At 41.6% G+C, this 12,851-nt stretch overlaps 1 protein-coding gene across 1 annotated transcript in view; it reads right to left on the bottom strand.

Moving 5' to 3' along the window:
- Window positions 1–507, bottom strand: part of LOC147424653 (helicase-like transcription factor CHR28) — a 32,772-nt gene extending 32,265 nt beyond the window's left edge. Inside the window, exons 1-2 of the mRNA XM_086500744.1 lie at window positions 244–507; window positions 21–117 (exon numbers count right to left, since the gene is read on the bottom strand). Of these exons, the coding sequence (XP_086356870.1) occupies window positions 21–117; window positions 244–381 (235 nt within the window). The 5' untranslated portion in view covers window positions 382–507. The remainder of the gene's footprint in view (window positions 1–20; window positions 118–243) is intronic.
- Window positions 508–12,851: the final 12,344 nt, after the last annotated feature.

Below are 12,851 nucleotides of genomic sequence, written 5' to 3'. Positions count from 1 at the left end.
AAAAGCATATCCTGTATTACCAGCAAGTGTCAAGCCTGTGTCAAGGGCCTCCTTGGAGGGTTGCTCCAGAGGTTCCAAGCTGCAAAGAGGAACTTGAGCAGGTACAAGCTCTGGTGTCTGCCATTTAAAGGCGGCCACAGCACAATTAGGAAAAAACAGAAACAGCCCAAGGTTCTGAGTGCGGGTGTGAGTGTGTGTGTGTGTGTGTGTGTGTGTGTGACGAGATCAGAAAGACCAACCAACCGGATGCGGATGCGGGAGCGTGCCGGGATCAGGGGGCTGCTCCTGCATGATCGAATTGAACAAATCGATATCGATATCGATATCGTCATGGTTGTCCCTGTCGAAATTCGACAAAGACAGCGCTATCGTCTGATTCATATTCGCAAACAGCAACGCACAAAGATAAGCCCTTAACGACGATTCGCAGAAGTGCGAACGAGCAGGAAGACCTGCGGGAGCTCCGTTCTCCCTCCAATTAGGTGCCTTAATGGACTTTGGGTAAGTGGTTTTGAATGTTACATTGCTGAAAAAAGTCTGACCGAGTAATACCGACGTGTTCTAGTTGTTTTTTGTTTTTATGAGTAGTTTGTCTCTCTTTATGGCCAATGATTTGGACAGCCAAAGAGGCAAGCTTCACTGCCAACTTTAGTTTCCAAATTCCCATGCATCGCGAGTGCGCCAGAGATAAGGTACCCCTCACACGAAGGGGGGTAATCGTAAAAGAGGGAGGGAGGGAGGGAGGAATGGCACTGATGTGACCTGCTTTGTGTCATACACACACGTGAGTGGATGGGGGGATAAGATAGGTGCAGTTAGTGGAGGGGGGAGGGGGTAATTTCTAACAATTACCCCCCCATGTCTGGGGGCACCCTAAGCCCTGCAACAACGCCTATTTCCCTCCAATTAGGTGTGTTAATGGACTTTGACTAAATGGTTTTGTATGACACATTACTGAAAACGGTCTCACCGAGTAATACTGACATCCTCTAGCTGTTTTTACAAGTAGCTTCTTAGTTTGTCACTCTTTTTGGCCAAAGATTTGGACGGTCGAAAAAATTTGTTTGGACCACTAACAACAGAGAGGGCCACAATTTGCACACCAAATAATTTATGTTTATGTAAGAGCATGTGTGTGCATTGTTTGTGTGGGTGTGGGTGTGTGTGTGTGTGTGTGTGTGTGTGTGTGTGTGTGGACATTTGTTTGCCAATATGTGTGCAATCGTGTGTGTGTGTGGCATGTGTAAGCATCAATGTGGACACAAATACTTCACATATGCATCAATTTGCACAAACACGCATACATATTAGTAGATAGTTAAATTAGATAGTATATAGATAGAAATATATAGAGTAGGCATTTAGATAAGTAGATATCTACGATATCTAATGGCTATCAATAGAAATGCAAAGAGTAGATGAATACTACATTTTTATATTACAACTCTACATATGTATGATATATAGTTCTAGTGGACAGCATACAATTATAGTACTTAGTATGTAGTTAGATAGTTATGCAAAGTAGTAGATACATAGTACATAGTATGTAGATGGATTAACAAAATAGTATGTAGCTATATAATAGATACATAGTACATAAATAATGAGAGTATCGGGGTACACAGATACGAAGATAAAAAGAGATACAAGAAACAGATAGACAGTACTAAAAATTGTAATAGATATTGAATTGAAAACGCCATAAGTAGGTCGATAGTAGAAAGAAAATGCTACCATATTAAAAATGTGATAGTAAATAGTAGATTAAACATGTTATAGGTAGCCCAATAGTTGATAGAAAGCATGATAATATATAGTAAATAGTACATAGAAAACATGGCAAGTAGGCCAATAAGTTGATAAAAAGCACAATACGTAGATAGGTAGTAGGTGGAAGATGAAATACGTGCATAATAGTAGATAGATTTTAGTAGGTGCACACTAGGATCTGTAAATAAAATGGCCTAGTCACTACTGACAACTATTCTAGGTTGGAGATTTAGATTCAGACGTCAAATCAGATGGAGACAAAAATCGGATGATATAGCCTAAAATGAAAGTACAAGGTCATAAACTAGACAAGAATTGGAGTTGGTATATTAAGATATCGAGGAAAGTACAACTTGCACCAGTTGTTGATACCAAAGAGGGAAATGAAAATAGGAGCAACTGCTAAAGCATACGGAGTGATAGACCCTTAAAATGAAGTAACGGGTCCTATGAATGTACACTATTATAGTTACTACAATAATTACAACTAATAAATACTAGATCCGACTATGAAAACTGACTATGTACAAGCACCTAACTAAGGCTTGTTCCCAACATTTACATTCCTCCTCCCCTTTCTTTGCGTATTTTCAAATTGATGCTAACTGGATCCACAAGGATGATTTCATATTTTAGGTGGAATCATGATTAATCCAATACGAGTTGAGCACTCTCAATCCACCCAATTTCCATTCTTCTTTGGGACAACCACTATCGAAAATAACCAGTCACACTGTTCGTCACTTTGTGATGAATCCTACTTTTAGCAAATTGTCGATTTCTTCTTTCGCTTTCTTGGCATAATTTGGATTCATTTTGTACCTCTATAGCCTCACTAGTCGTGCATCGGGTTTCAATGGTATCCAATGTTGGCATACCTCTAGATCTACACCTTTCTATTCTGTACATTCCCATCCTTATACTTCTAGAATAGATGCTTGGCTTTTTTTTTTCAATCTCTGGTTTCATGTCATTAAATATCTAATATCTAACCAACCCAAATGATTTTCTCATATTAAACTGATCATTTAATATGGAATAATAAATGGGAACAAGTGTTAGAATATAGACATGTGCTTACGGATCTATCTCAACACGGGGCCAATGGTAAAGGGGCCCAAATGAGAGATGGTTTGTCAAAGAGCAGGGTTAACTGATGAAGCTTAAAAGACCTTAGAGTTAGCTTCATTAAAGACCTCCAATGGTTAGTGTTAAAAGTCCTTTGACCTTAAGCAAGTTAGGGCTGAGCTTGAGGTGGGAACCCGACCTAAACTTAAGCAAGCTAGGGCTGTGCTTGAGGTGGGAACCCGACCTAAACTTAAGCAAGATAGGGTTGTGCTTGAGGTGGGAACCCGACCTAAACTTAAGCAAGCTAGGGATGTGCTTAAGGTGGGAACTCCACCTAAGGTGCTTGTTATGCTTGATGACTAAGGTACTTGAGGTACTTGTCACATTTAATGAGGAAGTTGCTTGAAAAGCTTCCCATGCATGGGGGGTAAGATGCTTGAGTCAAAAAGAGAACCTACACACTTAATGAGGAAGTTGCTTGAGAGACTTCCTATGCATAAAAATCTCAAAGTTAGGGGAATCCTAAAAGAGCACATGGGACACATGTCAGACTCTCACTAAGCTTAACCACATGGTGTGCCTGAATGCTATTGATTGGCTAAGGGGAGAGGGGTCCAATGAGCTTGCAGCATGTAGAACTCTCACCCAAAGCAAGAAAGGGGGGTGCTAGGGGGATATACTCCCCCCACACACACACACACTCATTTGGAAGGGCATTCTCACTTGGTGAAAGTTGAGAAACACCACCTCCTTCTCCAAGCTTGTGAGAGTGAAAGCCTACACCAACACTCTTGGCTATGGAATGCAAATCCAACCAAGAGTCATGCTTCAATGCTTAAGCTTGCCATCCTCTCCATCTTCATTACTATGCTATTATGTATGCTAGCAAGAAGAGTAATGATAAGTGAGGAACTATTTCTTTCTCCTATAGAATGTTTCTTCTTCCTCTTCCCTATCCTCATTCCCCGCTAGCTCTCTCCACCTTCGAAGGTGTTTGAGGCCTTGGGACTGAGGCTTGGGATAGTTAATGCTTTCTACAAAGTTTATGTTATGTTTGTGATGCATGAAGCTTTCCATATTCATTGCATCACCTAGGTCACAAGGAACACAAAGATTGTATTGTACCAAGTCTCTCTTGATGGGAGAAACTATAATAAAAATGCCTACAAGGACGGCGGTCTTAAACGATTGCCAACTCCTCCCAAGAGGAAATGGTTATTCCATAGTCCTTCCCCTCGTTACTTTGAAAGGGAAGAGAGGAAACAAAGAAAGAAAAGGGCAAGAAAGAGGTCACCCTCTTCTCCTTCTTCTTCACCTTCCTCCTCTTCCGATGAAAGCAATAGTTATTCTCCTTGAGAATACAAGAGGGGAGGACATCGCAAATCTTACCCTGCATGGCGAAGGTCACAAAAGCTCAAGAAGCTCAACGAGGGAGGAAAGAGTATCTCTTTCCTTACCTATGATGGCACCTTTGGTGCTACCAACAAAGTATTGGCCTTCATCCAACAATTTGATGTGGCCTTTGGAGACGAGGGCTTCACGGAGTCCTCCAAGCTACACCATGTAGCTATGCACTTCCAAAAATTGGCTCATCAATGGTGGGCTAGCTTTCGTGGCAACGGCGAAGCCCCAAAGACATGGAAAACTCTACGAGTTTCCATCATGAAGCAATTCCTTGCAAGTGATGCAAAGGACAAAGTGCTTACCAAATGGTGAAGTTTAAAGCTTCTCTCTCATGAGTCTATCCACAAATATGTGGACAAGTTTTGGGATTTACATCTCAAGGCTATTATCTTTCAAAAGATAGACTTTGCCGAGCAAAAGCAACAATCTGTGCGGGATTACCCAAAGAGATGGCCGAGTATGTCAACTCTCAACGGCCTGGTTCTATCACCAAAGTAATCCACCACACCATGGTTGCTTTGCGCATCAATTTTCAACAAGGGGCTAGACGGAATGTCAAGCCCATGGAAAATAAAGACAAAAGTGATGCCAAGGGGAAAGCCAATGCCCAAAATTCTTACCAAGGCTATTCCAACAACAACAACAATTGGTCCAAGGAGAAGTGAGTTTACAAAGGTAAATATAAACTCTCTCCGAAAGAGCTAGAATCTTTTAGTAAGTACCACAAATGTTTGAAATGTAGGGAACAAGGCCATGGTTATCATCCTTGCCCCAAGAGAATTGCCCGTAATGAGACTCCTAGAGTCTCTATGTTTGAAGCTCCAAAAGAGGATACTCATTGCCAAGGATTTCTCCTTTCCTATGCTTGGGGAAAGATGCAATAGCATGATTTTATTTTGTTTGACTCACAACTTCATACCCATGGAGTTGACCACTAAGCTAGGCATACAAGCCCACAAGATAGGAGATGCATTGAAAGCCAATGGAGCTATCAAGACGTCTCAATTACTTCCTTAATTGGAAAATTAAGGCTTTATGTCCAAAGCTATGTGAACAAAAAGGATTTCTTCATCTCCCCTCTCAAACATGAGAACGTTATCGTGGGGGCACCATGGTTTAATTGCATGGCTTCCAACATGAAGTTCCTTGAGAGGAGAATCTACTTCACCTACAGGGAAAAGAGCATGTACATAGATGCTAATGAGTTGGGGAACACCATATCCCTGCAATAAAGGGAATCAAGAGAAATTAGAGTTGTTTAATTTCCTAAATGGATGCTTCATAGAAAAAAATTCTCACTAATAGCAGGCCCATTACATGACTTAACAAAAAAAAAGAACGTTAAGTATTCATGGACTGCAAAATAGCAAGAAGCTTTTGAGAAGCTTATCTCCCAACGTGTGCTCACACTATTAGATCTCTCAACGAAATTTGAGGTCCAATGTGATGCTTGTGGTGATTGCCTTCGAGCTATTTTGCTTCAAGAAGGGCATGCCATAGCATATGATAGTCAAAGACTCGACTTCGATACGTGAGTATTAGGCAAATACAAAAAAGAGCTACTAGCTATTCTATATGCTCTAAACATGTGGAAACAATATCTCTTGGGGACTCCATTCATCCTACGAATGGATCACAAAGCCTCAAGAACTTCATGACGCAAACCAAACTCTCTGACAAACAAATGAGGTCTTTTGCAATTTAAATTTCATATTGCTCACATTGTTGGCAAGCACAATCAAGTGGTCGATGCACTTTCACAACAACCAAGGGTAAATGTGGTGTCTATAGCAACTCACAATGATCTATCTTTTATGATAGATGTGTATGCTACTGACCAAGACTTTAAGTATGTAATTACAGCCTTTGCAATAAGGAAGAAAAAAGAACCATTCACCTTGAAGGATGGTTATCTTCCAAACGACAATAGGCTATATGTTACTCACCCATACAATAAGAAAGTCATGTATGAATCCCATACTTCTCCTTATGCAGGGCAAAGAAGGAATCCATAATCTACTCTTCAAGGAGTAGAAATGTATATCTGTCAAGTCTACCATGAAAAGTAAACATACAAGCGTATGTTTCAAAATGCGTGGTATACCAAAAGTTGAAATTTGATCGAGGGAAGAAACTTGGATTATTTCAGTCCACATGCTTAACAAGAAAACACACTCTATGCCTGTCAAAAAAAAACTATTAAGGCACATCAAATGGCAACCCTCTTTAGATCTCAAATTTCCAAGCATCATGGATTTCCAACATCCATAGTGTTGGACAAAGATCCTAGAATGACCAATAATTTCTAGAAGGGTCTCTTTGAGAATCTAGGAAGTAGATTAAATTTTTTAATCTAATGATTCTTGATCTACTAAAAGCCTATGTCATGGGAAGTAGATCAATGTTCTCAAGGATAGAAGTACATACCTCTTATAGAGTATGCATACATTAATATTCTACATACTTTTATGCGAAAAGTACCTATTGAGGTTACAGAAGAAAGATCCAAAAGTCCCTTACTACTTAAATTACATGGGCAGATCTTCGCTGCTGATAAATATAGTTGAGACCTACTGTTGGCGGATACGCCGCAACGGACGTCAGCACAACGAGAACTCACCTAACAAGATTTGTCAGCTAAGGACGAAGCTTGACCCGCAGGCGCGTGGAGGCAAGCATAGGGTGTCAACCTACACTCGACTGACTCTCGACTACAGAGGTATCTACCCAATGTCTAAGCTACAGCCTTCAGGAGTGCATAAGAAGAGATTTCCTACAACGCTTTCAAGAGCCAAATACCCATCAAACGTTCTCGAAATGCCACAGAACTTGAAGGAGACCCTACTAACACCAATAGGTCGCTCTCCCTAAGGTCCATGAACCAAAATCCCAACCCTAAACACCTGTGCAAAATCACGTAGGATGTCTGGTCGAAATTTGCAGGTCGTCGTTTCCGAAAACTAAAGTGCATAATGTGTAGCTCTACTCAATGCGAATGCGTGGATATACTGAAATGCGAAAACAGATAACGTATACTCACCGAATCACCAGATGTAGCTCGTGGATTGAGTTCGCAAAACCAGACCGTACACTCGCAATGTAGGTATTGGCGTGTAGCTCTCATCGGGGGTAACACACTGCACTTCTTCGCACTCGATTCCGACCACCAGTGCGTGCGTAGCGTCAAGATGAAACTCTCACTCTCTCTCGTACACAATACGCTCACTCACAAACAAAAAAAATTAAAATGACAAGGTTTTTTTCATTAAGGTCAAAAGTGGTATAAATACCTTACAATCGCAAACCCTAATGTTCCAATTTAACCATCTACTCAATCTAAATGTCAAAAATGGGATACAATCTGGAAACTTCTGTAAGCCCCACTATTTACAAAGGTGAAATGTCGGTTTTTCTCAATTAAAGAATAATTACAAAAAATAATATTCCGTCGAGCAATCATTCTCCGTAGGGTGTGTCCAGCTGCTAACACTCCCCCCCTCCTTGTTCATGTTGTCCCCGACATGGTAGTTGAGCTGCTTCTTTAATGTAGGCTTTCGCGCATCTTTAGAAGGGACTCATATCGCGCATGCTGGGTGAGTAACGTCGGGCCGAATATATCTGTGTTGATGGTGAAGAAGTCGGTGTAGAAGGCTTCTTCAAAGGCTTGGAGGTGATAAGAAGGCAGAAACATAATCCTCTGATATAGTGCATGTATCACCTCGTGAGAAGGCTGAGCAGACAGATCGTATGCACATCTGTATGTATCTTGAAAGAAAAAGATACTGTCTGTTGCATGGCCTGGTTTGAATTTCAAAGACTGCCAGAAGGGTTTTACATATTTTTCTCATCATGATGCAAGATAGGTCAGGCGAGCCAGTGAACAATTTGATAGCGTCCGTTAGGGTTTTCACCATGTATTGCTCACTCATTCTCTCACCTGCCTTCAAGCCTAGCAGCTTCGGGTAATTGAGCCAAGTGGGTTGGATTCTCTGCAACAGTTCTTGGGCCTTCCATGTCCGCATCCTTGGTAGAGGGTAGAAACTGAGGTTATCTCTGATCACTTTAGGTGCCTCTACAAGATGGATTAGATATTGCGGATATTTTGTGAGCCACGCCTTTCTCCACCTGAGTTGAGAATCCACTATCAGCTTGACTCCTTCAGGTTTGGAGATATCTGCTTTGTACAATGGCACTGTTGGCTCCTCTCTTATCCGTTTGTTGATCGCAGTAGCTTCATACTTTAGCAGAGGATATGGGAGAGAAGGCTGTATCCATTCACGCCGAAGGACATTGGCATCTATCTTCTGGATGGTCATCGATTTAAACACTCTCTGCTCCCACTCCAATGCTTCTCTGGCTGTGTCTTTTACTGCCGCTTCTATGGCCTTCTGCAGCTTTTCTTCTTCTTCTTGTGTCAGATTCTGGGGTTCTTGTGAGGGTCCCACCAATATGTCCTCTTGCATGGTGGTGTCCACTGGATCTGACACATTCTCTATGTCGATTCCTTCCGTTGCTGTTGGCCCGGTGCTAAATTGTTGCTCTTCAGTTTGCTGCTGGCCTTTCAACTCATCTATCTGCAGTTGAAATGCCCTCTTTGCTTCCTCTGCTTGATCTCCCATGTTTACTAGGAGGTCGTTTAGATCTGCATTTATTTTTTCCGCCTCCTCAAGCTTTCTCTTGATGTCTTCATTTTCTGCTTGCCATCTCTAAAACTCTTCGTCCATCTTCTTCTTCACGGCTTCTAGCTCATTTTGCATGACCTGGTTCTCTTCTTCCAAGCGGTTCTGCATTACCAGAGACCCCTCGGCCAGCAGTAGCCTTTGCCTTTTCTCCAGTGTTAACTCCTTTTGGAGTTCCTTCATTTGTTCTTCATATAAATCAGTCTCTGAACTTTTGGAATGCTTTTCGGCGATGAAATTTCTTGATGTTGGTCTCCATAGCTTCATGGTCCCTTGGGGATCCTTGCCGTATGGTTTTTGTTGACTTTGGCTTCACCGGGGCTTCGTTTGGCAATTTGTTGCTCTGGAAGCGCACGTGGTTGCATTTACATGTCGTCGATGACTTGTGGTGGTCTACCACCATAGGACTTGGCTGTTGATGGTCTAGGAAAGTCACTCGTGAAGTTTGGTGGCAAACGGGCATGCGGTTTGGCCGTGAGAGCTATTTGACGCTTTGTGTGTCCGATGCCGTTTCTAAAGCTTAGCGCCGCTTCGGGTCGCCTTATGGCCATGTGGGCTATATAGACTTTTCGAGCATGTCAAGATGCTCCTACCCATGAGTTTTGGTAGCATTTGGGCACCTTTCCGCCGATTTACCATTCGGTGGCCTTTTGCAGGGTTGTAGGAGTTAGGGTTTTTTTCGATGGTTTTCTACTACCTTTGGGCATTCAAAAGTGGTGTCCTATGCTAGGGTAAGCCGCCGATGAAGTTTCATTGCTTTTGAGTCAGCCATTAGGTGGCCACTTCTACCTGTAGGTCTTTACTGCTCTCTTCCCGTGTGAACCCTACGCTAGTTTTCGCGACAAAACATCAAACATACGTGAAAAGCTCAAGGTGGTGAGCCTACCTCTCATGTCTGGAGCCTATCGGATGGTCGTGCGCATCATAGAAGCTGCTGGAAGTCCCGTTCGCTCTAGGTGGCAAGAGCTCTTTCTCAAAAGGCAATAGTAGAAATGAGCTTAAAATGAAGTGAAAAAACCTTATAATGGGGGTCCCCGAACCACTTTCCATGAAATTTGACATGTGCTCCCAACTTATTGCGAGATGCGGTTTAGGCTCAAAAATTTCTTGATTTGGACTCCATTTGCCTAGTTTCCGAGAAATTTGACGTTTCGGTCAAAATCCGGCCAAAACATGGTTTCCGCTCCATTCACATAATTGCACCTCCATTGTACCATAGGTTGTCCTATAGTCACTGAATATCCCCATATTTTTTTTTTCATTATGACCATTTTTCACCTGCTTTTTGTATTTTTGAAGTTTTTCTGCTGATAATTAGTAAAACTAAAAAGAAAATAGCAAATTAAACCCAAAAAATCCCCAAAAATCATATAACTCAAAAAGATCACCGCAAAACACTATATACCTTACATGTAATTTTTATGGCCAGATTTCTCCGTTTTACCAATATTTTGCCCGAAAAATGGCTATTTTTACCTATACACACACACACACCTAGGGGCTTGATTTGGCGTTTGGCCCCATATACTTGTAGATTCATGCTGTATAAGGGCATATGTACTTATGTTAGTCCAGAAAATTTCACAATCAAACGACAACCCTTTAAAATAGTTGAAAAACATATCCTTTTTTGCTCTTTTTACCATTGGGTCCGCATTTGAGAATGCCTCCCCCCCTCCTAGCTGGAGTCCTCCCGGACGACACGGTATCGCCTCGGAGTATGTGCCGTGCATGGGTTAAAAAAATTGTGCTAATGCTTGGCCCTGTAATGTGGCCCTATATAATGCATACTCGATCAATGCATGGAAAAATTAATGCTGTGCAAGAGAAGGGTATAAGCAAGATGTTTATTGGCATTCGATGTCGAGGTTTCCTGTTTGTTGTTGATTTGGTTGACGGGTTTTCTTTATAAGTAACAGTTGTAACTCTACAGCTCTCTATTTGATGGTCTTTCTTGCAAAAGTCGCTTGGTTTGCCACTATTGTCGAAATGGCCATGGTCGTCTTCGTGGAGAGGATTGTCGGGGCGGAGTTGGCCATAGTCTTTGTCTCTTTTGCTTTCCATTTGTAGCTTTGTTTTTCAGGTTTTTGTAGGTTTATTGCTACTTTCGCGGTTGTCATTGTTTTGCTACTCATTGTCACCCACATTGATCGGTTTGCCGGTTTCATATGTTGTGTGTGTCTGCATGCCGATCTTGCTTGTACTGAAGGGAGTTCCTGTTGCTTGGGTTTCGGGATCCAAATGCGAGTCGCATGTAAGTTGTTACTGAGCATTCTCTTTGGAATCCATATCTTTTTTATTCCCTTGGTTTTTGGTTAAACTGTCTACTTCTAATGACTTCTTTTGTTGCATTGTGGTTGGTCTGCCATGTCACCTCTATCCTTCCGCACCCATGCTTGTTTTTCGCGTGTTGTTAACCTTGATCTTGGCACTGCGGTCTGTTTGGTTGGATGTTTGTAGTGAACATGGTTGGCAGTTCCCTGTTTGTTCACCATGGGTATAGTGTTGTTCTTTAGTGGCATCCATCCCATTGGTTCTTTATCCAGTGATTGTGGTGCTACTATCTGGTTCTTCCCGGTTTGCTGAGCAAAGGCTACCACCTGTTGTTCTTGTGCATGCTGAATTTTGACTGCATCCGCATTCCAATCTATCTGCACATTATACTCTTTTTGCCAAGGTTGTCCCAACAACATGGGGTGTTGTGTGCTTTCATCCTCAACCACATAAAACTTGTGTGGGTAAATATATTGATGTATTTGTACATGCAATATAATCTAGCCCAATGTTTTCAGCGAATGTGATGTACTACTTTCTAGCACTTGTGGAGTAGGATGTAGTTGACCTTTGGGCTTGAGCTGTTCGTATAATATGTAAGAGATTAGATTTGCTTGAGCTCCAGAATCAAGCAATGCCGTCGATTCAACTTGATTGCTACCCACTTTGACTGCAATTATTGGCTCCACTGTGTCTTCATCAAAATTTATTAGTTGAATGGCATTTATTCGCAACGGTGATCCACATTGTTGTTGTTGTCGTAGAAGCCGTCTTTTTGCAATGCATTCTTTTGCTTCTGCTTGGGCCTCTTCTCGTATCCTCTGTTTCTCCTTCATCCGTTGTTTTTCTTGATGTATTTGTTGAAGCATATCCTGTGTTAGTGGTAAATGATATTTTTTTAATCGACACCCACTAATCGAATTTGGCATTTCTTCCCTTGCTAATGTAGCAAGTTTGACAACTCCACTTTGTGATAAGTCACTAATCACAAAGGGTCCCATCCCTCGCTTTTTAAGTTTCTTGGCATGTTGCTTCAAGGTATAAACAAGTACATAATTACCTGTTTTGAACTCTTTCGTGCGCACATGCTTGTCAAAAAACTCTTTTTGTCTTCTCTTTTTTGCATAGATCGAAGCTACATCTCTCAATCGAAGTTCATCTAGCTTTTCAAGATCATCTATTCTTGAAGAGATCTCATGCCCTATCCATTCTAAGCGTTTCGCTACTCGTAGAGTTGGAATTAGAAACTCTATGGGTAATATAGCGTTTAGGCCAAACACCATGTTGTACGATGTTGTTCCTATTGATGTTTTGTAAGCTACCTTGTATGCCCATAGTGTTGAATGTAACTACTGATCCCAGTCTGTCCTTGACTTTGATACAATTTTAGTCAGAACAGTGCATAGTGTTTTATTTGTGGCCTCAGCTTGTCCATTTGCCTGTGGATGATATGGAGCAGATTTTCTATGTATGACCATGAATTCCTCTAGTAGATATTCAATGACTTCATTAAGAAAATGTGTTCCTCGATCACTGACAATTTCTATTGGTAACCCGTATCGTACAAAGACATTCTCATACAAAAATTGTGCAGTGGTTCTTGCGTCTGCTTTTTGTGTTGCCTTGGTTTCAGCCCATTTTGTGAGATAGTTC

The sequence above is a fragment of the Adiantum capillus-veneris genome, chromosome 25 (assembly GCF_014529385.1).
Source record: "Adiantum capillus-veneris isolate H3 chromosome 25, ASM1452938v2, whole genome shotgun sequence".
NCBI lineage: Eukaryota > Viridiplantae > Streptophyta > Polypodiopsida > Polypodiales > Pteridaceae > Adiantum > Adiantum capillus-veneris.
Note: the sequence above shows the minus strand (reverse complement) of the source record. Positions and strands in the feature narration are given on the sequence as shown.